The sequence below is a fragment of the Panthera uncia genome, assembly GCF_023721935.1.
Source record: "Panthera uncia isolate 11264 chromosome C1 unlocalized genomic scaffold, Puncia_PCG_1.0 HiC_scaffold_4, whole genome shotgun sequence".
NCBI lineage: Eukaryota > Metazoa > Chordata > Mammalia > Carnivora > Felidae > Panthera > Panthera uncia.
In genome coordinates, this window is record NW_026057585.1 from 66,755,476 (window position 1) to 66,778,036 (window position 22,561).

At 47.7% G+C, this 22,561-nt stretch overlaps 1 protein-coding gene across 11 annotated transcripts in view; it reads left to right on the plus strand.

Moving 5' to 3' along the window:
- BEND5 (BEN domain containing 5) overlaps positions 1-22,561 on the plus strand; it is a 1,448,520-nt gene that overhangs the window by 1,235,800 nt on the left and 190,159 nt on the right. For 6 of the 11 annotated variants that reach the window (XM_049618590.1, XM_049618591.1, XM_049618598.1 and 3 more), the window contains one exon: positions 5,195-5,731. The exons of 3 other annotated variants lie outside the window; for them this stretch is intronic. In XM_049618590.1, coding sequence (XP_049474547.1) covers positions 5,195-5,352 — 158 coding nt within the window. In that variant the 3' untranslated portion in view covers positions 5,353-5,731. 2 more of the 11 variants (XR_007455035.1, XM_049618593.1) reach the window with 2 other exon arrangements.

The following is a 22,561-nucleotide window of genomic DNA, read 5'->3' on the forward strand; positions in this document are numbered from 1 at the left end:
CTCTCTTAAGGAGTTGTCTACACTCACTGCCTGTGCTCACTTGTGATGCCCCTGCTGTCTGTCAGAGGGGGCCTAGCCCCCTAGTCTAGCCCCCTACTAGTCTGTTCTTGCCAAGTTTCCCATGGACTTCCGCCTTACCAGATCCGGGGCACACTTTTCACCTCCTCCCCAGACTGTCTGATGGGACCACTCATTCCTCCTTTACTGAGGACTTCCTCAGTAACACATGTTCGACTTCCTCCTGCCTCCCTGGCTTCACATGCCCCTTGTGGGCTCCACTTCTGCTGCCCTGTCCTCTGTCCCCAGAGTGTCCTCTCTCTCCACAAAACTTTCCTCAGCTGATCTCACTTCCCACTGTTCCCAGAGCCCAGGCTGAAACCCACACTCCTTGTCCTGGCTCACGCCTGGCAATCTGGCCTCTGGGGACCCCTCTGCCCTCTGCTGACACCTCGCTTCCCATTTTCCACCATGCTCTAATCACAGGGGCATCCCACCTCCTTCTGGCCATCCAGAGAGGCCTTTCCCAGCGGCCCCATCTGCATAGCCTTTCCATTGTTCTCTGTCACCTCAGCATCACCCTACATAAAGTGTCAGCATAGCATTTCTTGTTTGTTTATTTGGGAATTGCCTCCCCACTCCCCCACCCCCCACAAGCCCACTAGAATATAAGCTTTATGAGTATCTTGTTCAGGGCTAGCAGGTAGTGAGTGCTCAGTAAACATTTGCTAAATCAGTGAATGATGTTCCCAAATCTATCCCTGGCTCAGTCCACATTTCTGCGTTCCCAAGCCATACATTCAGGTGCCCACTGGCCATCTCCTCACAGCTCACAGGTTCCCCCATGACACTGGCACAACTGTGCCCCTCACCACTCTCTCCTTTTTCCTCTCTGCACAGCCTTCTGCCCCTTCTGGATTCCCTGTCTTGGTGAAGGGCACCACCAGCAGGTACCCCAAGATGCCCATGCTCGACTCCTGCACATGCCTCGTTTTGTCTCTTCTGCCCCCAAATATGTCTTAAACCACCCACTTCTCTCCCTGCCCCATGCACCTTTCATAGGCCATCATTTCCCCCCTACAATACTCCGGCAGCTTCCAGACTTCCCTCTCCATTACGTAACCAGAGTGATCCTTAAGAAACCAAACATGATCCTGTCACCACCACCCCGTCACAGCCAGCCTGTGGTGCCCATTATTAAAAGGTAAGCTTCTTAACATGTCACAAAAGCACCTTTATAGCCTGGCCCCTGGCCATTGCTCCAGCTTTATTTTTCAGCAGTATTCCCCTAGAGTTCTTGCCCTAATGAACTACTGTACTCCCTGAACAAGCCTTGTTCCCTCTCACGTTAGGGAATTTGTAAGGGCCATTCCTGGGGCCCGGACCACAAGTCATAACTACCCACCCTGCACCTGGGCTGCTTTGTCTGGCTAGCTGCTCTAACCACCCGGATCTGCTTAGGAGAACCTTCCTCTAGGAAGCCTTCCCTGACTTCTTAGGGTGAGTGGACACTTCTGTCATATGTCCCAGAGCCCCTTGTGGTCACCTCTGGTCTCTTTTTGCTGTATCTTTGCCCCCCAGGGACCTCCTATAGCAACACTGGGAGCCCAGAAATGCTTGCCATGCAGGCGAATGAGAAGGAAAGTGACTTGCCCAAGGCCGTACAACTGGTTAGGTCGGAGCCGGGCAGAGTGTGTCCGACTTCCTCGTCCCAGAGGTTTCTTGTCATACCGAAGTACAGTGTTGGTTTTTTCTTTACTACAATCAGGCAGGTTGGAAGTCCGTCTCCTACCCCACCATACACTCACCATTTTTACCCCAATTATATGAGCTCCTCCAGACTGCCTGGACTGGTCCTTCCAAGCAGGAGATCTGTGGCTTGAGATTGTGTGTGTTTATTTCACTTTTACCACACTTAGTCACATTTGCTGTACAAAAATGACAGCCCTTGCTCATTAGGGATTTTCTCATGTCTTTGAGGATTTTAAAGTCCTTCCCGACCGGATGGCAGCAGGATGGTGAGCACTGATACCGCTTGCAAATGCAGAAAGCAGAGCAGGAGGGCCGTAGGAGAGTCTCTCTTTAATGACAAGCTCCAGAATGACAGTTAAACCTTATTAAGGTCAAATGACCTTTTGCAGAATGTCTGAGTTTCCTAAATGAGCCACAGCATTGAGTTCTGGATAATTTTTATAACTTTTTTAATAGGACACATTAGCGCTGTTATAAACCTTGTTAATTAAGCAATAATCTCAAATGCTCCCTCGCAGAGGGAGACATTCCCAGCAAGTGCAGGTGATTAATACCTAGAGTCTAACAAAGCCTTTAATCAACCTCAGGGGCCGCTCAGCACTCTTGCCCCCGAGACACAGGAACGCTTGGGATACTGGGGAGGCCTCTTGGAAAACACTCCTGCATTTGCCCCTTTCTCTTCCTGCCTCTTCTGTGACCCCTGCCAGTGCTCCAAGGGCCATCACACCCACTGTCCTTCTCTCCCCTTCTCTCTCCTCAGCCTCTTTACCACCCTACTACCTTCCAGACAGCTAAAGACTTAGCGCTGGAAGAATCTCCTTGGATCATGTGGTTTGCCATCCTACTTTTACAGATGGTAAAACTGAGACCCAGACTGGTTCCCACTTAGAGGTTGCACAGCAACTAGGGCAAGAGCCAGATTCGAACTCCTGAACTTCGAAACAGTTCTCAGCACAAGTTGTCTCCCTCACTTGGTTCAGGTTCCAGCAAAGTCACCGTGAGTATCTGCTTCCTCCCGGCTCAGGGCTGGAGACAGACTAGACTGTCCAAGCGTTCCCATCTGTAGGGGAGGCACTGGTCACAGTTTTATTAGACCATGATCAGTGCTTTGAGACAGAGAGCCAGGCAAGTGTGGGGGTGCAGAGGCAATCAGCAGAGTGGGGTCTCCCAGTTTGATCTGGTAGGCCCCAGGGATGCTGAATCTGGAAGGATGAATAGGATTTAGGCAGCTGAAGGATGGAGCCAGGGTAATCGGGAAAGAGATTGTCAAAGACACTGATTTGTGGGATAGCCTGGAGCAGGAGAGAATTGCAGGTAAACTTAGCAGAAGGCAAGACTGGAGAGAGACCGGGCCTCCTACCTTCTTGTCTCAGTCCCTGTGGAAAGGCCAAGACAAGATGAAGTGGAGATAAGTGGCTTGGGAGTAGTCAGGGAGTAGTGGAGGTCAACCAAAAGCTTTTAAAGGCTTCTCTGTGCAAACCCGTTCTCAGTGGGGAGGGGAGGGTGCCCGGGACCCAGGATGCCCATAGCACATGCACCTGCAGTGTGGATGGCACCCGGAGGCGGGCTGGCTGCACACCCAGGAAGAGCTCAGCGTTGGGGAAGGCACAGTGAGCTCTGTCCGTACTTTCTCCAGGCCTCCGCTTTCCCACATGCCAGAGGAGGGGTCAGCACGTGTTAGTCCCCACAGTCCCATCGAGTGCCGACATTCTGCACCTCCAGCAGGATTACCTGCTCTGGGCTGGCCTGGTAGACAAGATGTTGTTTACCCTCCATAGCAACTCCTTAAGAGTAGGTCTCCATTCCTGTTTTGTAGGTGAGGAAGCGCAGGTTCAAAGAAGTTAAAATTCTTGCCCATGATTATATACTCCACTGGTATGTTCTCCATGCGTAGTCCCCTTATGTCCAGAATTTTTATGACCTCTGGAGTTTCTCTGGAAAACTATTCATTCGTTCACTTAACATATATTTACTGAACCTTGCCCCTCTGCAAGCACTGTGGTAGGACCCAGGAGTGGACAGGTGTATGTACATAAAATAATTGTAACAACTCCATACAGGTGTAATGTTCTCTACGGTTCGAAGAAGGCTTGCAAAATGTTTATCATGCTTCATGGCAGCCTTAAAGATAACCTGTGGTTTGTTGTTCTTGGTAAGCAGGTGAGGAATCTAGGGCAATGATTTGCCTCAGGTGCCCAGGCTAGAAAGTGGGCAGAAGTCAGGCTCCTGTCAGACCTTGTCTGGGGCTCACTCTTTGTTTCATCACAGCAAACGTCAGACTCACTAAGAGCGGCCGACCTCAGCCTCGTTAGTAATCACCACGTTGAGATACCACTTCACACCCACCGGGCTGTCAAATCCTTAATAACCGGGCAATGTCAAGTGCTTTTGAAGATATGAGGCAACCAGTACTTGCATACACTACTGTCAGGAGTTCCAGGCAGCAAACCGCTTTGGAAAACAATTTACTAGACATCACCTAGTAAAGTTGAGTATGCACACACCCTAGCGATCAGCAGTGCCACAGCTTGGCCCTCACTGGAGAATTTCCTGCATGTGTACCCCATGAGACACGCACCAGGGTGTTTGTAATTGCAAAACACTGGAAACAATCCGAGTATCCATTGGCAATAAAATGGATCAGCAAATTGTGGAACAGTCCACTCCAGAGAACACTACCCATCAGTGAAAATGATTGACCTGTAGCCACACACTTCAACTTGGGTAAATCACGAAATTTATGTAATGTTGAGTGAGAAAAAGAAAGATATATAAGATGTGGATATACCTGTAAAAAAAAGTTAAAAACAGGGAAGCGTAGGAGCGCCTGGGTGGCTCAGTTGGTAAAGTGTCTGACTTCGGCTCAGGTCATGATCTCGTGGTTTCTGAGTTCAAGCCCCGTGTCGGACTCTGTGCTGACAGCTTAGAGCCTGGAGCCTGCTTCAGATTCTGTGTCTCCTCCTGTCTCTGCCCCTCCCATGCTCATGCTCTCTCTCTGTCTCTCAATAATAAATAAACATTAAAAATTATTTTTAAAAAAACAGGGAAGAGTAAACAATACATTATATAAGAATGTGTACATATGTGATAACACAAAAAGAAAAGAAAGAAAAAATCCAGGAGAGTGCTTACATCTGGGGAGGGTGAGGAAACGATGGGATTGGGGAGGGGCATCCAGAGGCATCAGAAGGACCAATAATGTTTATGAAACTGGGTAGTGGGCATATGGATATTGTATCATTATTTTTAAAGTGTAAACTTACAGCATATATCTACTTTTTTCTAAGTACATTTGTATTGAAAATTTAAACGTACAGCAGTGCCAGATACGTGAATTGGTATTTGGGAAGTATGTCAGGAGGTACATTTTCTTTGTGCCACCTTACAAGATTGTACTTAAATTCACCATTAATCCTTGGCCATCTTGTTCCTTTCCCCTGTCTAGAGTGTTTGTACGACAGAATAGCACAAGAAACTGTGGATGAAACTGAAATTGCACAGAGACTCTCCAAAGTCAACAAGTACATCTGTGAAAAAATCATGGATATCAATAAATCCTGTAAAAATGAAGAACGAAGGGAAGCAAAATACAATTTGCAATAAACTTTGGATTTTTCATAAAGCCTTATCGTTTTTCTTGCGTGGCTTGTGATTTGCGGGCAATGGTGCTGTCCAGTTGAGACCCCACCGTGCGTGGTGGCATGTGGGCAGGGAGCCAGCAGGCTTCCAGGGTCGTCGGCTTGCCCTGAACTTGGACTTCCCATTCCAAAGAAGTCAAATGGATTTGCTGAGACTCAGGCAGCAACTTGGCACCAGTGTCATTCTGGGGATGGGGAAAGCACTGTCTTTTTTGGAGGGGGATAAAGTGTCTCTGAGTTGCCTATCACTTGACTGAGAATTTGAACTAATATTTTTACCATTCAAGGACTTCTATCTCTGTTCCTCTATTTTGTTCTATAATAAAGCTTCATTAATTCTTTGATGTAGACAATCATTATCCTCATTTATTTAAGTGTAGTAAGTGTACAGTGGAGGTGACCAGTGTCCTTTGAGAGGTGGAACCCTCAGGCCAAAAGCAAGAAAATTCATAAGGGGAGGGGTTGCTGTCTGCAGATCTGAAGGGCTGTCTCGGAAGCAAATTACTTCCTCTCACTTCAAAGGACAGATCTTAGGACCAGACAGACGCCTTTCTCACTCAAGATGATCTGAGATCCAACTTCCTTGATAAATTGAATCAGTCTCTGTAAAGGGCTGTTAGGGGGCGGTAATGTGAGATGTGGCCCAGCGTTACCTTCAGGAAGCAGGGGGCAGTGTCACCTTGCGTCAGTTCGTTTATCCTTTTATATCTAAAATGATCTTTCAAGTTACATAATTTTTATCTCATTCAGTAACTGATTCTCTAAGGTGCCTGGTGCACAATCTGGCAAACTACATTCGATCTTCCTGTTGATTTGCACTTTCTGTAATGCCTGTGAAGTCAGCATGGTATATTGGAAATGGCAAGGGTTTGGGGCTGAGCACCTGAGTTCCACTCCTGGCTCCCCTGCTTGCTTTGGGTTTAACCTAACCTCTTGAGTTTCCATTTGCTGTTCCGTAAAAAGGAGATTATATCTACCTTACAGACATGCTATAAGAATTATATATCTATATATAAAGTGTTCAATAAATGTTGGCGATTGTTATTTTCTTCATTTCTGGTCATTGGCTTTTAGGCATTGGTTGGAAAATTTCAGCCCCTGGTTTCTCTGGTGGTCTCTAAGCCAAAGGTCAGGGTCACTGGGATAAATAGGGGAAGTGGCTGCCTCTTTGAGGGATTTTGTTTTAGTAAATAAAATAACCCTTTGTCATGTGAAATATTGTATGCTTGCTAATAGGATGTGTACACGTGAGTTTCCTTTTATGGTATTTCCCCAACTTTCCACAAACTAGCAGTGTGATCTTGGATTGATCACTTAACTTCTCAAGTTCCTTATTGGTATAATGAGGAAAATAATGTCTGCCTCATGGGCTATATGGATAACTAAATAATAACAACAACAGGACTGTTCTAAATGACATAGTTTAACTCATTTCATGAGCAAAGTTCGTTACACTTAGTAGTGTTCAATAAATTCATGTTATTAAGATGGGTTCATTTCAAAGCATGAGGCAGCTTGGGCATGAGTAGTGCATGATGCATGAGGGACTCGGAAGAAGTATGCATTATTCTTGAGCTCATCCCCTTTTCTCCCTAACCATGGTGAAGACACACCTGAAAACTGCATTTACCTTCAAAGACCATTACAATGTCGTACCTGCTTTATAAGTGCTTTTAATTTGGTGGGGGAAATAGTCATGGAAATATATATTTAAAAACGCTATGAGAGATGTGAGTGCTTTATGTAATGTACAATGCACACATTAGGGACTGAACAAGGTGTGAAAGATTCTGGGATCTGAGTTCAAGTCCTGACTTTGCCACTTCTGTCAAGGTCATTTGACCTCTCTGGGGCTCATTTCTTTTAAAGTGGAGATCATGATCCCTAACTCAGGTTAGTTGTGGAGAGGATGATAGGTAACATCTAGATAAAGGGCTCTGGAAATCTCAAAGAGCTACAAAGATGTTAGTTACTTTTAGCTTATAAGGCAGAATAGAATCAGAAGTGGGATGTGACAAGGAAGGACATAAAAGCCAATTCTGCTGGGGAATCTGGAGAGGTGCATACTCGAGTTAGACTGAAATGGTTTTGAGCCCCTCTTGAGTACTCAATGCCCTGTTACTGTCATGCAAGGGCAAGGCCATAATACCCGTACCCATACAAATGAAGAAATGGGCTCAGAAACGATTAAATAACATGTTGGCCAAGGTCTCAGATTTGTCAGCAGTGGAGCTGGATCAGAATCCGGGTCTGTACAAAATCTACCCTTTTACCTTTCCCTTGTAAGATGAGTGGGATGTAATGGTCTGGGCTGAGACTCTAAGCATGTAATTTGAGGGTATATTTAGAGAGACCCAACCTAAGTAATCAATGGAAAGTAACCAGTCTCATTAATTCAAGCCATGTGAAGGAGCTATAGTACTATTTAAAAGGATGCATAGTTTTATTACATTAAACACATACACAAAACTCAAATTCATTTTGTATAGTGCAGAGTTTCCCAAATATGTTCAATATTAAGAATTTGCTGAGGTGTTTACAATATAGACTTGTGGGTCGTGGCTTAGTGAGCTCGAATCAGTAAGTTTGGGATGGGGCTGGGGACGTGCATTTGACATAAGTGCCACTCTTGAATAATACTAGTCTACTAGAAGTCGTTAGAAGACTTGATTTAACCAAGGAACAAGAGTGTTTCCAAAGTAAAAAGACATGTTCCTTTTAAAGTGCCTGAGGATATTTGCAACTGAGAGTATTAAATAACTGAGGACCTGCCCTAAAAGCTTGTCTAGAGTCCCTCTTTCATGTTTGCCAAGTGCTGGTTAGTTGGACATGAGGCAGAAGGTGACTTTCAGTTCAGGCACCAGTAAGTATCCCCTCACTTTTACACTTAGGTTCTTTCTTTTGATTCTTGTGACAGGCCAGTGAGTCGTGTAGGACAAGACAGCCAGGACTCAACTGGCAGAGTCTGAATTGATGAGGTTTGGGCACTGTCTTCAGAAACCCTGGCAACAAGTTCTCTGTTACCAGATGAAACTGAAAGATGTGGTTTGTTTTTATCTTCTACCCGAGGAATGGAATTAGTGACCATTAAGTGCCCATGGATTTCTTGCATGCATTTCTAAATTATGACATTCTTTTGTAATTGTAAAGAAATAAAAAACACTTCATAGAAATTTTTGGAAAAATAGGGAAACATTCCAAAATTACGCTCCTGTAAGCATTGTGATAGATCTCTTGTAGTCTCTTTCTCAAGGCTGAGAGAGTGTATCGTACACACTGCGATCATAGCATATGATCAGGTTTGCATCCTTCTCTTTCCATTGGATCGTGTTTCCCTGTTGCTCCAGGAAACTTAACCATCAATTCCAACATCACCAAGCAGACAGACATCAAGCTACAGTCGAGTAAGCCATCTGCTGGGCTGTGGGGCTAAGAAGGAGGGCTGCCAGCCCCTGAGAGGCCCCACTACACAAATTGGTCCATCGAGGACAGGAGCGAGAGCCTAAGTCTAGAGGTCAATGCATTCGAGTTCAGTTCCCACTCTAGCACTTACTACCTCACTTGATGTGAGTTATGCAGTCATCTTGTTGAACACCAGCTTCTTCATTTGCAAAATGGAGGAAATAACATCCCATTGTGGTGTTGCTAGAAGTACTGAACGTAATTAAAGCGCCAGGCCAGAGAGGATAAAGGGCCACCAAGGTTAGAGCTGACATTCTTCTCTTCTCTCCCCACACCCTTTCAAGTCCTCCCCCCAGTGTGCCTCAGTCCTGTCTCCAACCTGCTCTGACCTCTTACACGGCGACTTTGGCTTTTATACCTGCCTTTGGCCCTCCAGACAGCTTGTGCTTATCCCACAGCACTCCATGCTCATGGCCTTTTCCTGTGAGTACCAGCTAGGCCCCCTCCCCACCTCCCAGCTCTCCTCCCAGAAAAGCCCCAGCCTCAGGCCCACCATCCAGGGGCCCATTGCTCTTCCTTAAATTTTTAGGTTTTTTATAAAAACTCAGGGGAAGATTTTCATGTGCATAGTTTTTCCCTTTATATTTTCTATCATTTTCTTAAGGTCATTTTACCTGGGTCAAAAAGAATGACATTTTTTTTTTATCATTCTTGATACATATAATGAGTGTGTGACCGTGTTTTAAATTATTTTGCCAACTTACTAGGTGAAAACTAGTACCTCATATTTCCTTTGATTATTTCTGAGATTGTACATCTTCCCAGAGTTTGCTTTCTTGGTTTCAGAAAATAAAAGCTTAACCTGTAAGCATTTCCAGCAGAATCCATTTCATTTTCTGTGTTTAGTCTTCTCTGGACAAATATGTGTACCTTGGGCGTATAATTTTTTGTATCTGCAAATAGACATATCAACAGTTATTTTCATCACTTCTTTTGAAGGGATTGATCAGTTTGTGCCAAGAACCTTCATAGGCTCAAGGAACCTCCGGGTCAAAAGTGAACTTCGAGGTCCTCCTCCCAGATCTCCTGCCCACTGCAAGCAAATGCCTCTCTAGGCCGTGCTTGAATACCTCCAGGCATGGGGGAGTTGGCTTCCTACCCAATTATTACTGTCACTGAGATGTTCTGTTGAGCTAAAAATCTACTTCCCTGAGATTTCTAAGGTCATTCAAATTCTCTCCTCTGAAATCACACACAACGCTTCTCCTCATAGCCCTTTGTGGAATTGAAGGTACCAATCCTGTCTCTTCACCAACTAATAAGTAGTTCAAATTCTATTTCACCGTTTGTCACATGAGGGAGGCTACACGGGACAGAGTGGGGCTTCTGGACTTGACAGCCCTGTGTTTGAATCCTGACCATCACTTACTACTATCTGACCTTGAACAAGTTTATAACCTCTCTTAACTTCAGTTTTCTCATTTTTAAAATGGGAACATAATCCCTACCTATAACAAGGGCTATGTAAGATAATGTGAGTAAAGTAGCTAGGCATTCAATATCAGTTCCCTAATCCTAAGACCCCTGACCATCCCAGTTGCTCTTTTATGGTTGTGTCCCTAAAAGGTAGGGTTCAAGACTGGACAGAGTACTTTAGGAAGGGTCTGGGTGGCACTAACTAGAGCAGGTTATCACCTCTTATGACAGCATATCTCTATGAATGTGTCCTGACCCTGAATTAGCATCTTCCATGATAGAATTATCCCATGTTGAGTTAATGGTCACCAAACTTTCCTCTGTGTTCTCTTTTTGGCTAACACAATACTTGTCCCTTTAGTTCACTGCGTTGTAAGAGGAACATAGGTCTTGAAGCCAGAGAAACTCAAACAAAATTCAGCTCCTGATTTCCCTATTGATTAGAGTAGAAGATATTGGTCAAGTGTATGATGTCCCCCAGCCCCAGCCATCTTGTCCATTATGCACTTGTTATGGTGATCATACTGGCCTCCCGCCACGGCAGGCCTATAGTCCCTGCCTTCCTAGTTCAGGGATTCAGTAAAGTGCTTCTTTTTTTCCCTTCTTCTTTCCCTTTTTCCTTTTAGCGGCTCTTTATCACCACCACCACCACCACCCATTCAAGTGTGTGTTCTTAAATATAGTTCTTAAATGAAATATAGGACTTTGCATTTATCCCTCTTCTATTTCATCTTATTGGTTTCAGCCCAACATTCCAGCTGGTTGAGATCTTCTTTTCCATTTGTGTTTAAAATACAAAACAGAATTTGAGGAAAGCCAAAGCCAAGAAAGAAAATCCAACCATAATCTCGAGAACCAAGCCCAACTGCGCGTGGCTCCTGGGAGCCCCTCCTGTCTGTCCATGGGCAACATCTCTTTGTCCCCATGGCTGGCCAGCTTCCCATGATCCTGCCTTGTGCATCTAACACCGTGTGGCAAACATTTCCCCCTCTGTGGCCCGATGTGCATAGTTACCATTTTAATGCCCTTTCCAGTACAGTGTCCTGATTACCTTCTTATCTCTTATGTGCATTTTGTTGTCTCTAGTGTCTTGCTGTTAGAGATAATACTGCCATGATCATTTATAGTTGTTTGTTTCTTAAATTCCCAGGACTGAGCTAACTGGGTTAAAGGGCAAGGACATTTTATAGTCCTTTCCATGTGTTTTTATATTGCTTTCCAAAAGGTTCAGCCATGTCTCAAGCAGGATAGACATCCGTGTGTTTTTGGAATTTTTAAAGAAGCATGGTTAACTCATTCTCTATAAAGATGTACTTTTTCAACGCCTTTCTAGGTGAATTGTCTGTGCGTGCATTTGGGTCTTTGAGATCCTTATGGAATTTGATTCTATGATAGGCCCTTTCTCCCAGGTTTATAGTATATAAATATATCTTTTGTATCCTAGCCAAATTATCAATAACAATGTTTAGTTCTGTGAAAAGGAAAGAGCCATATGGTCCTCCACTAAAGACCCTCTTCTCCTCCCCAATTAGCCTTCTCTAAGCTGGGTTATTCTAGTAGCTAGAACTCCTCCTTCTAGTGCAATCATGGAAGAGCTCTGAGATGGGGCCTTTGAGCTTCCACCTAGAGGATGACAGTGACTGTCTATTGGCCATTTGTGTGCTAATCCATCCCTCCCTCTGTTCGTTTTACATGCGCTGAATGTCTGACCTGTGCCCAGCACTCTGAGAGACACTTCTCGTTGGGTCCAGGCAGGGAGTCACACACCAAGCATAGCTCCAAACCCCCATCTGATCCGACACCTGAGGATATGGGCATTCACTGTTTCATTAGCAAAAGGGGAGAGAGATTCAGTGTCCTAGCCTCACCAAATTTCTAGTATCCAGAAATTCCCCATCAGTAATTATGGAATTCATTCAGTCACTCAACAAATATTTATTGAGTATCTAGTACATGTCCGTCACTGGTCTAAATGCCTGAGACACATCTATGAAGAAAAGCACAAATGGCCTAAACTCTGGCTCGGGTAGCGGGAGGGGGGAATGGGAAGAGAAGGAAGGTAAATAGTAAACATAATAAATAAGAAAATTACAGAAGAAGGTGATGAATGCCCTGAGGAAAAGAAAAAGCAGTGCAGAATCAGGAAGACTGTGTGTGGGGGGAGAAGGTTGTCAGCATGGGGCGGACAGCCCTGCAGGACCCTTGCCATGGGAGCTGGAGGTGTCCCAGGAGCGGAAAGTGAGGGAGATTATGTCCTGTCTGCCTGGAGCCTCAGCTTTACTCCCAGATGAGAGGAAGGGAGTGGGGGGAAGGAGGAAGGAAGAATTCATTTTAACTGGTACTTGAAGACACTCTGTGTAGCAACAAGAAGGATTAGAGCATAGAAGAAGCATGTTCATCAAGAAAATGAAGCAGGAGACTTCAAAAAACCGGGCACTTGAAGGAGGTAGTGGTGAAGATCTGTTCTTGCCGATACCCTCCCTCAGGTCCCTCTGGGAAGCTAGGGGTCCCTTGCCGTGGACAGATGTGGGGTGGGGAGGAGAGTGGGCACTGAGCCAGGCTATCCTAGGTTTGAATCCAGGCTCCATCTCCAGCTACGTGAATCACACGGTTTCCGGAGCTTCTGTCTCCTTGTCAGAAAAACGAGGACAGGGGTTCTGACTTTGTGGTATTGTTGGAGGGACAAAACAAAAAAGCATACTAGCAGGCTCCCAGCAGAAAAGCTGGCCCTGGGAGAGGTGCTCAGCTGCTGGCACCTGGGATGCACGTGGGAGCCAAGGGGACTTTCACAACAACATATCCTGTCATCAGATGTGGTGATGCCAGGTATCTCTGAGGCTTTCTCAAACCATGTCTCTTTCTCAGCCTCTTTTTGCCCCCATGGTACAGCGCCAGTAACACTGCCTCTGAGGGTTTGCTCTGAGGATTCAGCGAAATCCCAAATGCAAGTGTGTGAGCAGGAGCCTGGCCCGGAATAGGTCCTGGCTAAATCCACGTCCTTTTGCTGGTGTAGCACCTCAGACCCCCTGTGGGGCATGCACTTGTCCTCGCCCCCACAGCACAGCCCATACCCTTTGCGCAGCAAAACTTAGAGAACCGGTTTTATCTCACCAAGGATAATCTATAGACTATTGGCCTGCCTGCATCTGAGCCCAGCCGAAATGACGGCAAAAAAGGGTGCTCCCAGCATAGGTGTGGCCTGGATCCAGCAGACTAAGCATTCAATAAATCCTTGTTGGATGAATGATTGAGCAAATGAATGAGTGGCTTTATTATTATCACATTGATTAGTAATATAAAAGACTCATAGATATTACTGCTTGTGATTCCTCATAGCAGTTTTCTGATGTGTCTTTATGTTGAAGGTAAGGAAACAGGCTATAAAGAAGGGTAATTTGAATTTCCTGAGTTACATAGTTAATGGATGGAACTTAAACCCAAGTCTCCTGAGGCAAGATCCTATGTTCTTCCTCTCTACCGGTGGTTCTAACACTTCAGGCTGCTTTAGAATTAGCTACAGGCCTTGCTGACACCTGGATCACAGGTCCCACCCCAGAGTTTGCCATTCAGCGGATCTGGTGTGAGGCTCACAAATTATACTTCCATCCAGTTCTCAGGGTGATGCCGATGCTGCTGGTCTGGGCACCACACTTTGAGAAGCACCTGTCTAAATAAAGGTGCTTTTCCACATTATAATTATGGTAAGTGGAATGTAATTACATCTTGGTGATTTCAAACTAATGTGCCATGATCAGCAGAAGCTGTGGATAGAGAGTAAGAAGGACGGACAGGGTGCCTGAGCCTCAAAGCCAAGTCAGCAGCCTAGGCCTTAGTGACTTTGGAGGTGAGTCTCACCATTTTGAGACTCACTTTGCCCTGTGGAAAATGGGATTTTCCATATGCCTCCCAGGGGTGGCGGTAGACTGGATGAAATAACGGAAGAGGGACTATTTCAAGAAATCAGTAGGGCAAAGCCTCCCTGTTTCACTTATCTGCTGTGTCCATTTCCAGGGCCAGGGACATGAAATAGAAGAAAGAAAGATCAGAACCCCACATCCTCCCTCTGCACCAACACGCACCTGCCCCAAACAATAACCAGAATTATTGACAAGCACCTACATTGAGCTGTGGATTTGCTCTCTCTGTTCTTCTTATATGTGAATAATTAACAAACTCATAATTACATTCATTATCCACTTCAGCATCTTGGTTTCTTGTTTGTTCACTGCTGTATTCCCAGCTCCTGGCATACAGTATAAATTCATTTAAAAAATTATTGAATAGGGCACCTGGGTGGCTCAGTCACTTAAGCATCTGACTTCGGCTCAGGTCATGATCTCGCAGTTTGTGAGTTCGAGCCCTACTTTGGGCTCTGTGCTGACACTTGGAGCCTGCTTCGGATTCTGTCTCCCTCTCTCTGCCCCTCCCTTGCTCATGCTCTGTCTCTCTCTGTCTCAAAAATAAATAAACATTATAAAATTTTAATTATTGAATAAATAAATGCAAAAGTCAAAGATTTGGTAGGAGGCTGTGGCTCCAATCCAGACCTGAACTAAAGCAAGGACCCCAAAGTTGGAAGGAGAGGAATGGAGCAGAGACAAACCCTGGGGTCATTGTGTCTTCATCCCAGTGTGGGAAGGACAGGCCTGTCCCTTAGCTCCTGCCCCGGGGGAAGGCCATGGGTCTTCCCGATCAGGCCAATAGTGTTATGGGAAGAAGGGGGTAATAAACGTCCAGGGCCTGGGCCACTCCCACATAGATTCTTCTGTGGGAAGAATCTGGATAAGGTTATCCTCCTCTCCCCCTGAAATGGGCACCTGAAATTTATCCAAAAACTTTTAGTGAGCCCAGATCACCAGCAATCATGTGGGACACCTCTGGACTCATTGCAATGGTCATCAGAGAAGCTACACAAGGAACAAATGCCAGCATAGCTTTTTCTGCAGCATTGTCCTTGGTTCCTTGCCATTAATTTCTCAGCAGTTCTCACTCGTGGCCACCTGCAGCCTGTCCAGAACTCAGCAGAGATGGGATTTTCATGCTGGGGAAATTCAGGGTTGGGGGGGGGGGGGCTTGTGGGTCTGGTTTGCAAACCTGATCAGAGTGGCCGTGGGGATTTGTTCACACTGCATCCCCCACCGCACCCTTACATACATTTCTCCCTACTTTGGGAGAACAGTGACTCCACTGAAATAGTTTTCTGAAATCAGTGATGTGTCAGCACTGTTATAAATTGCCTTATGCCTCTGCTAGTTCATCAGCTTATACCGTCACTGGGCACCCATCTTTCGCGCTGGACTGTGAGTGCTCAAAGGGGCTACCTTGTGTGTGTTCCTCCCTGAGGCCCTGAGCCCAGCACAGAGCCGGTACAGATGAAATGGATCTCACCCTGCATTCCCGGCCCCTGATGACCAAAGACTGTGCAAAACCAGACACTAAAGCAGTTTCTCCCACCTGGAGGTTTAAGGTTTTGCAAGATCAAGAAAGCCCTTCACAAGAATGTCATGAGACCTCCTTGGCCTTGTTACCCCAGGATAGGGCACCACCAAGTCAAGAAAGAGGGAAAGGATTTGGCAGTGGTTAAGTCTGAGGAGCCTGACCTTACGCTGCCTGGGTCTGAGTGTGAGCTCCACCACTTACGTCTGTGTGAGTTATTGGGTGAGTTATTTAATTGGTCTGGGCCTTGGTTTCCTCCACATAAAATGGAGGTCTCAGGTTCCTGTGAGCATGAAGTTAATATCTATAAAGCACTTAGAACTGTACCTGACACACAGTGAACACCACGTAAGTGTTTATTGTCATTGTGAGCAAGGGGCAAGAGGTGGGAGAGGGTAGGGGTGCCTGGGTGGCTCAGTCAGTTAAGCATTTGACTTCGGCTCAGGTCATGATCTAATGGTTCATGAGTTCAAGCCCCCCACCGGGCTCTGTGCTGACAGCTCAGAGCCTGGACCCTGCTTCAGAATCTGTGACTCCCTTTTCTCTGCCCCTCTCCCACTCACACTCTGTCTCTCTCTTTCAAAGAATAAATAAATGTTAAAAAAAAATTTTTTTTAAAGAGGTGGGAGAGGGGAGAAGTTTCAAGGAATGGGGGTGAAATTGGTATTGGGAGAGAAGGCTGGAGAGGGGGGAAGGGGTGAGACCATGGAGGGCCTTGGTCCCAGGCTGTGCTGTTGGCCTCTGAAGACCACAGACAGCTGCTGAAAGGTCAGGCCAGCATCGGTGTGGTGGGGGGCTTGGAGAAAGAGAGAAGTTGCGGAGGGTTTTGGAATAGCCTGGGTAAGCGACGATGAGGGGCAGATGCCCACCATCTTTCCTCCTTAAGTGTTGACACTGCCAGATGGGAACCAGGCTGTGAGCCCTGCAGTGGTCCGGGTGCGAAGAGCCCCAGGGCACCTGTGTCTGGAGCAGCCCCTCCATGCGGCTCCCGGCTCCCATGCTCCGGCCCCATCAGCGCAGGCCCTCGTGGGGACTCAGCCCCAGCAGAAGCAAGGCTCCCAGAGCGGGAGATGAAACTAGTCCCGGGGAGGGGGCAGACTGCCGGCCTGGATTCCTCTCTGTGTCAGGGCTTCCCTAAGCTTCCTTGATGCCATGGAAACAGCATGGGTTTGAACCTTTCCTCCACCACCTTTCAGTAACATGACCTTGGACAAGAGACTGACCCTTCTGGGTCCTCAAATTTATTAGCTATGTAGAAAGAATAACAATGGCAATGTTTTAGGGCTGTTGCATAAAGCGCTGGGCACACGGCAGGCACATAGTAGGTGCTGACTACCAGGTGCCGCCCACCCCTCAGCATGAGGAAGCAGGGAACCAGGATGGCACGCCTCACCTGTGCGGAGCCTTGAGGCTGGCTCTTCCATGAGCCTCAGTCTCCTCTGTTATTTTTTTTTGTATTGAATAAATTTGACATGCAACATCGTGCGAGTTTAAGGTGCACAGTATGTTACTTTGATACATTTATGCATTGTGATTGCCAGTGTAGCAGTATTTATCACATTACGTACTTATAGTCCAATAGTATTTTCTGTATTCATTATACTGTGCAGTAGATCTCTACGGCTTACTCACTACTCATGACAAGCCGGTTTCCTCATTTACAATGCCTGTGACATATAGTCCTCCTGCCCCTCTGCCCCTCCTCCCATCAGAGAAGAGATTTCAGCCTGTGACACATTCTTTCCCCAAATGGGTGGGAAGCCCCTGGCCCTGGATATGAAAAATGAGAGCCACTCACTGCTGAGAAGCTATCATTGTGGTAGAAGGAGAGAGGCCGAGTTCCTCTTTTCAATGGCTCTTTAAATTATTTTCATTTTGCTGACTTGGCACTTCTCTGAGCTAAGGAGGTTTGGGAGATGGTTATGGGCCATTTAAGCAGACAGCCTCACTGGCTCCAATCTCTTGGGGGAGGAAGAGATTTAACCCTCCGTAGTCCAGCCTGGCGCCGCCTTCCTCAGGGCCCAGGAGGGGTAGGTGGGGCTTTGCGGGCTGGGGCTGCCTCTTGAGGAGCTGGCCCAGGACCAAGTACCTCAAACACCTAGAGATTTCCAGTGTCAGCCCATTAAAGGCACAGATGGAATAGAGACTACGGCCAGATTCGAAAGTGGGTTGGGTTCCCCTGGGTTTTAAATTATGATTGTAAGGTGGCTTCTTTTCGTCATCTTTTTCTTTCTTTTCCTCTTGTCTTTAAGACTGAGCTTTTGATCCAGACTTCCTGATGCAGAGTGAGAAGGGTGGCCAACAAGAGCATGCGATGCCTCCCCACACCTTTCCCCTGCTCAGTGGTAGGAGATCTTTCCATTAGCTTTGCTGAGCTCCTCCTGTCGCTCAGGATCCACACTGAAGACCCCACATATTTAAATAACCACAACAAGAATATTTCAGAGTTGGCATTGCTGTCTTTATTTCTCCTGATGAGGACACTGCAGCCCAGAGAGGTTAGATCTTTTGCACACTGTCACACAGCTAATAAGTGAGAGCGTTAAGACTCCAATCCAGGTCCTTCTGAGACCAAGTCCACTGTTCTTGCATCACGGCCTCAGTGCCTTCTAGCAATCAGCACTGACTGAGAGCCGGCCGGGTGCCAGCCCCTGCACCGTGGGACAGAGTTGGGGAGTGTTCCTCCCCTGCTGGTTGGGGTCTAGCCATGTTGTAAGGTTCACCTTCGCGTACAAGTTTCCCTTGCAAAGCAGTGGGGATGGTAGAAAGATGGAAGCACATGTCCAACAACAGGATAACTGCACGTGCACACACACATCCCACTGACTTTCTTCATAGAGTGAAAGACCATCCAGCAGAAAATGAGGCAGAGCTACAAGTATCCGCAGAAAGAAGCACCCAAAGCATCATGTGGAGTCAGAAAAGCAGGCTGTTGAGTGAAACTTAGAGTCTGAGACAATGTATGTGAACTCTTGTAACAAACCACCAGCACAGGTTGTTTGTTGATGGACAGGGAGCTGAGCATTCAGAGTGTGAGGACCCGGCCAGGAAAGGTGCTCAGGGGTGGGAGGGGCAAGGGCACCCCAAAGAGACGTCTGCGATGTTGACGCTGTTTCTGACAAAAGACAAAAAGGAGATCTGAAGAAAAAGAACAGATAGCAGAAAGGGTTTCGATACCTTGTGCCTGCGAGGGTCCCGGGTGAGGGGGTCTGTGAGACACACACCCTCTTCTGTGTGCCTGAAGTGCAGACCTGGCCTGGGGCTCAGTCCCGTGGGGGCCAACATGAGCCCCTCCTTCACAGGCTCTTGGCAGGATTAAACAGGGATCAGTCAGAAGCACTTTTTAACCTGTAAAATGTTGTAGGAATGTAAACGTCTGTGCTCTTTTCCGATCTGTCTTCCTGGCTAGCTTGTGACTTTCTTGAGGGCAAAGACAATTTCAGAGTCACGCCTTGACCCCAGTCTAAGCTCAGGAACTCTTGCTGGCTCTGGGCCAGAACCCCAGATCATAAGCCCTGCCATCAGTTTCTTCCGCTGCCTCCGTTCCCCAGTACTGTTTGCATTGAGGGGAAACAGCTTACCCCAGGTTTTTGCCACGGTGGACACACAAAATCGATAGCTGAGCACGGTGTCAGGTACTTGAGAGAAAAGTCCAAAAGAGTCCTGTGGGCACAGTGAATGATGTAGTAGTAAGAGCCCACCCCACCAGACTCTTGCCTCGGGCCCCAGGCAGGGAACTCTCCTGAGCTGTGCATCCCCCGGACTGAGGCCCCACAAAGCCTTGCTTGCTCCTTCCATGGCCCTAAGGGAGGCCCATCACCACTCCCATCAGGAAGATGGGGATGCTGAGGCTAGAGCAGCAATAATGGGCAGAGACAATGCAAATCCAAGTCTGGTGGATTCCAAAACCTGTGCTGTTCTCCATGGGCCAAGGCATCTCCATGGACTGTGAAGGCACAGATGCCACCAGGGAATCCACAGACGGCCATAAGATACATACCCGCCCCCCGCCCCGGCCTTCCTCGTCAGGCAGTGAATGGTGGCTCAGGCAGGGACTGGAGTGGGGAATCACGTTTCAGAGCCGGCCAGAGTGGCTGCCACTCGGAGCGCTCCCTTTGTAGTTTGAATATGCAGCCTCTAATTAGACTTTGCCTTAATTGCAAGATTTCCATACGCCCCGCAACTGCCACGCACTCTGTCTGGGGATAAACACGTCCATCAAGTGAGAAGCAAATTGTGGCTGTTGCCTTGGCCCCATCATCTGGTTTGCTCGCTCTGCTCCGGTTCCTCTGGGGACGTAGTCAGCCTTCCCCTGTGCAAGTGCTCTGGGGCCCACATTTTAATCAAAAGCGTACCTGCCTCTAGGAAAAAGAGTAGAGGCACAGCTCAAAAGTGATTAAATTTAATAACCAAAAGACCAGAAAAAGTCTGCTTTGCAATGCATAATTTCACCATATATTTATTTATTTCATCATGTGGCCACATTCTGTATGCTGTATGGGGACACTTTATTAAAAATGCCATTTATTTTAACAGCAGCAATAAGGGAAAATGCACACCTTTTTTTGCCTCCCCGCTGTGTTAAAGGCATTTGTGGTTATTAAATCACTCTTGAGCAGAGGAATGCCTGTCTCCAAATTTACTCTGAAGTATTTCAATAAAATGATCTCAAATGTTTATTCACTCAGCCAAAGCCATGCTGGGCCAGGTGCTAGGCTGCCCCGGGGATAATGAGGTGGAGCACATAGAGTCCCTTCAGGCCTGGCCCCCAGGGGCTGTTGAAGCAGTTTTTGTTGAAGATAGGAATGAATGAGTGAATGAATGAATGAAGGGGTGGGGAGCCATAAAGAAAGGAGCTGCCTCGGGCCACAGAACTGGGACCCAAGCTGTGTGAGGTATTGCGGGAGCACAAAAGAAGAGTGGGTGGGTTTTGCTTCAGTGTCCTAGAGGAGGGGCCAGCTGCTTCTGAGGTGAGAATGAATTTCAGGTGAGAATCTCAGGGCCTGAGGAGGGCGTAAGGCGTTACCAGCAGAGGGAATGAGGTGGGTAAGGCCTGTGGCCATAAAAGCCCTCCGTGCGGACGACCGCACAGCTGCTCCCACTTCCTTCCGTTCTTGGCCCACACGGGTCTCCCTCATGAGAGGTTGTCCTTGTCCAGCCTCGGCTGAAGGAGCATACACCCCGACCCCCCCACCGGGGGGCGCTCTCCTGTGCTCTGCTGCTGCTCCAGAGCCCGCCCATCCTGATGTATTTACGTGAATGCTGTCCTACCCCCATCACCGCCTACGGCCTCAAAAGTTGAACACGCAGACGGATGAGTGACCGCATGAACGACTGGGAAAGCTCAGTGTCTTCTCAGCACCTTGAGAGGTTCGGAGTGGGGTCTGGAGTGTGGGGTCCGAGTGGGACCTGCTGAGAGACAAGGCTGCGGGGTGGTGGGCCCCTGGGCTGACTGGCTGGATGTTGCTGTGACGTGGCCACAGGGAAAGATAGTAAGCCCAGGAGTGACCTGGTCGCATTGGTGCTTCAGAAGGACCACTGTGGTGGAACTGTAGAGGATGAACAGGTGAGGGCAAGAACCGAGAGTGGGGAAAACGGAGCCTGGTCGAATGGTCCAGGCAAGAAATGTGGGGACCGGAGCAAAGCAGGGTGGTGGGAATGAAGGGTGGGGCACATCAAAATAGAAATGTGTATTTGGGGTGAAGCCACCGTGACTTGCTGATTAGACGGGGAGGGGGAGAAGGATCGGACTCAGCGATGGCCTCCCGTTTCTGCTTTGGCTGAGCAGGTGGGCAGTGATGTCATTCACTGGGAGGGGACGGGGATTTATCCTCCCCAGGGGCACGGAGGCAGGGCCATGGAGAAATGTTTGTTCTGATCAGAATCCTTGGCTGATCATGAATCACATTGTCTGAAAGCCACATCCACATGTGTGTCTCGTGTTTGGGGGTCCCTGCTGAGCCCCAGATAAGCAGTTGGCAGGATTGCCTTTTCAAGTTAAGACTCTAGGTGATGGCCTGTCTGGTGAGGAGCCACTCAGAATCTACCCGTCTCTACTGACAGCTCATACCAAGGTGTACTGCTTTAGCCCCTGACTCCCTTAAAGATAACCATGAGGCAATGGAGTGAGCGTAGGATTTTGGTTCTCAGCAAATAGGCATGAGTCTCGTCTCCATTATGAACAACACTCGGACAGGGGCACTTGGTCTCCCTTAGCCTCAGTTTCATCAACTGTGAAATGGGAATAATGACGCTGTCTGGCGGTGTCACTGTGAATCTCTAGGTGTTGAAGGGAGCGAGAAAATTCAGTGAACTGAAAAGGGCTGTTCAGGTGGAAGAAACCAGGAAATGCCTCAGGTGAGCAGGCAGGAGCAGCAGACGGGGGGCGGGGACTAGGAGCAAGCGGGAGCGAGGCCGCAGCTGGTGCCAGATTTCTCAGATGTGCATTCCATCCAAGCACTGCCAGACCCTTCCAGAGAGGGCTGAGTGAGCTTCCCTATACACAGAGAACTGTTGGGGCTCGTTCCTTAGAAAGTTGCCCCCATCTTATGACACCCCTTGGGCACCAGCCTCTGCTCTCCAGGTCACCCGAGCGGCCCTGTGCTGCCCCTCTGCCGGCCCAGCCCCAACCCTTCTCCACCGTGGACAAACTCCCATTTCTGTTCTGTGTTGGAGTCCCTGCCCCCAGAACTTTACAGAATGACCCTCCTTGTGCCCCAGCCTGAAGCCTGGCTGTCCCCCCCGGGGGGGGGGGATTTCCCATCTTTCTCCTCTGGGTCCCCTCCTAGGCCACTCGTCAGCCTCAGGTGCTGTCTTTTCCTGGGACCTTCCTGAGTGCTTGCCCTGGGCACTGCTCTCAC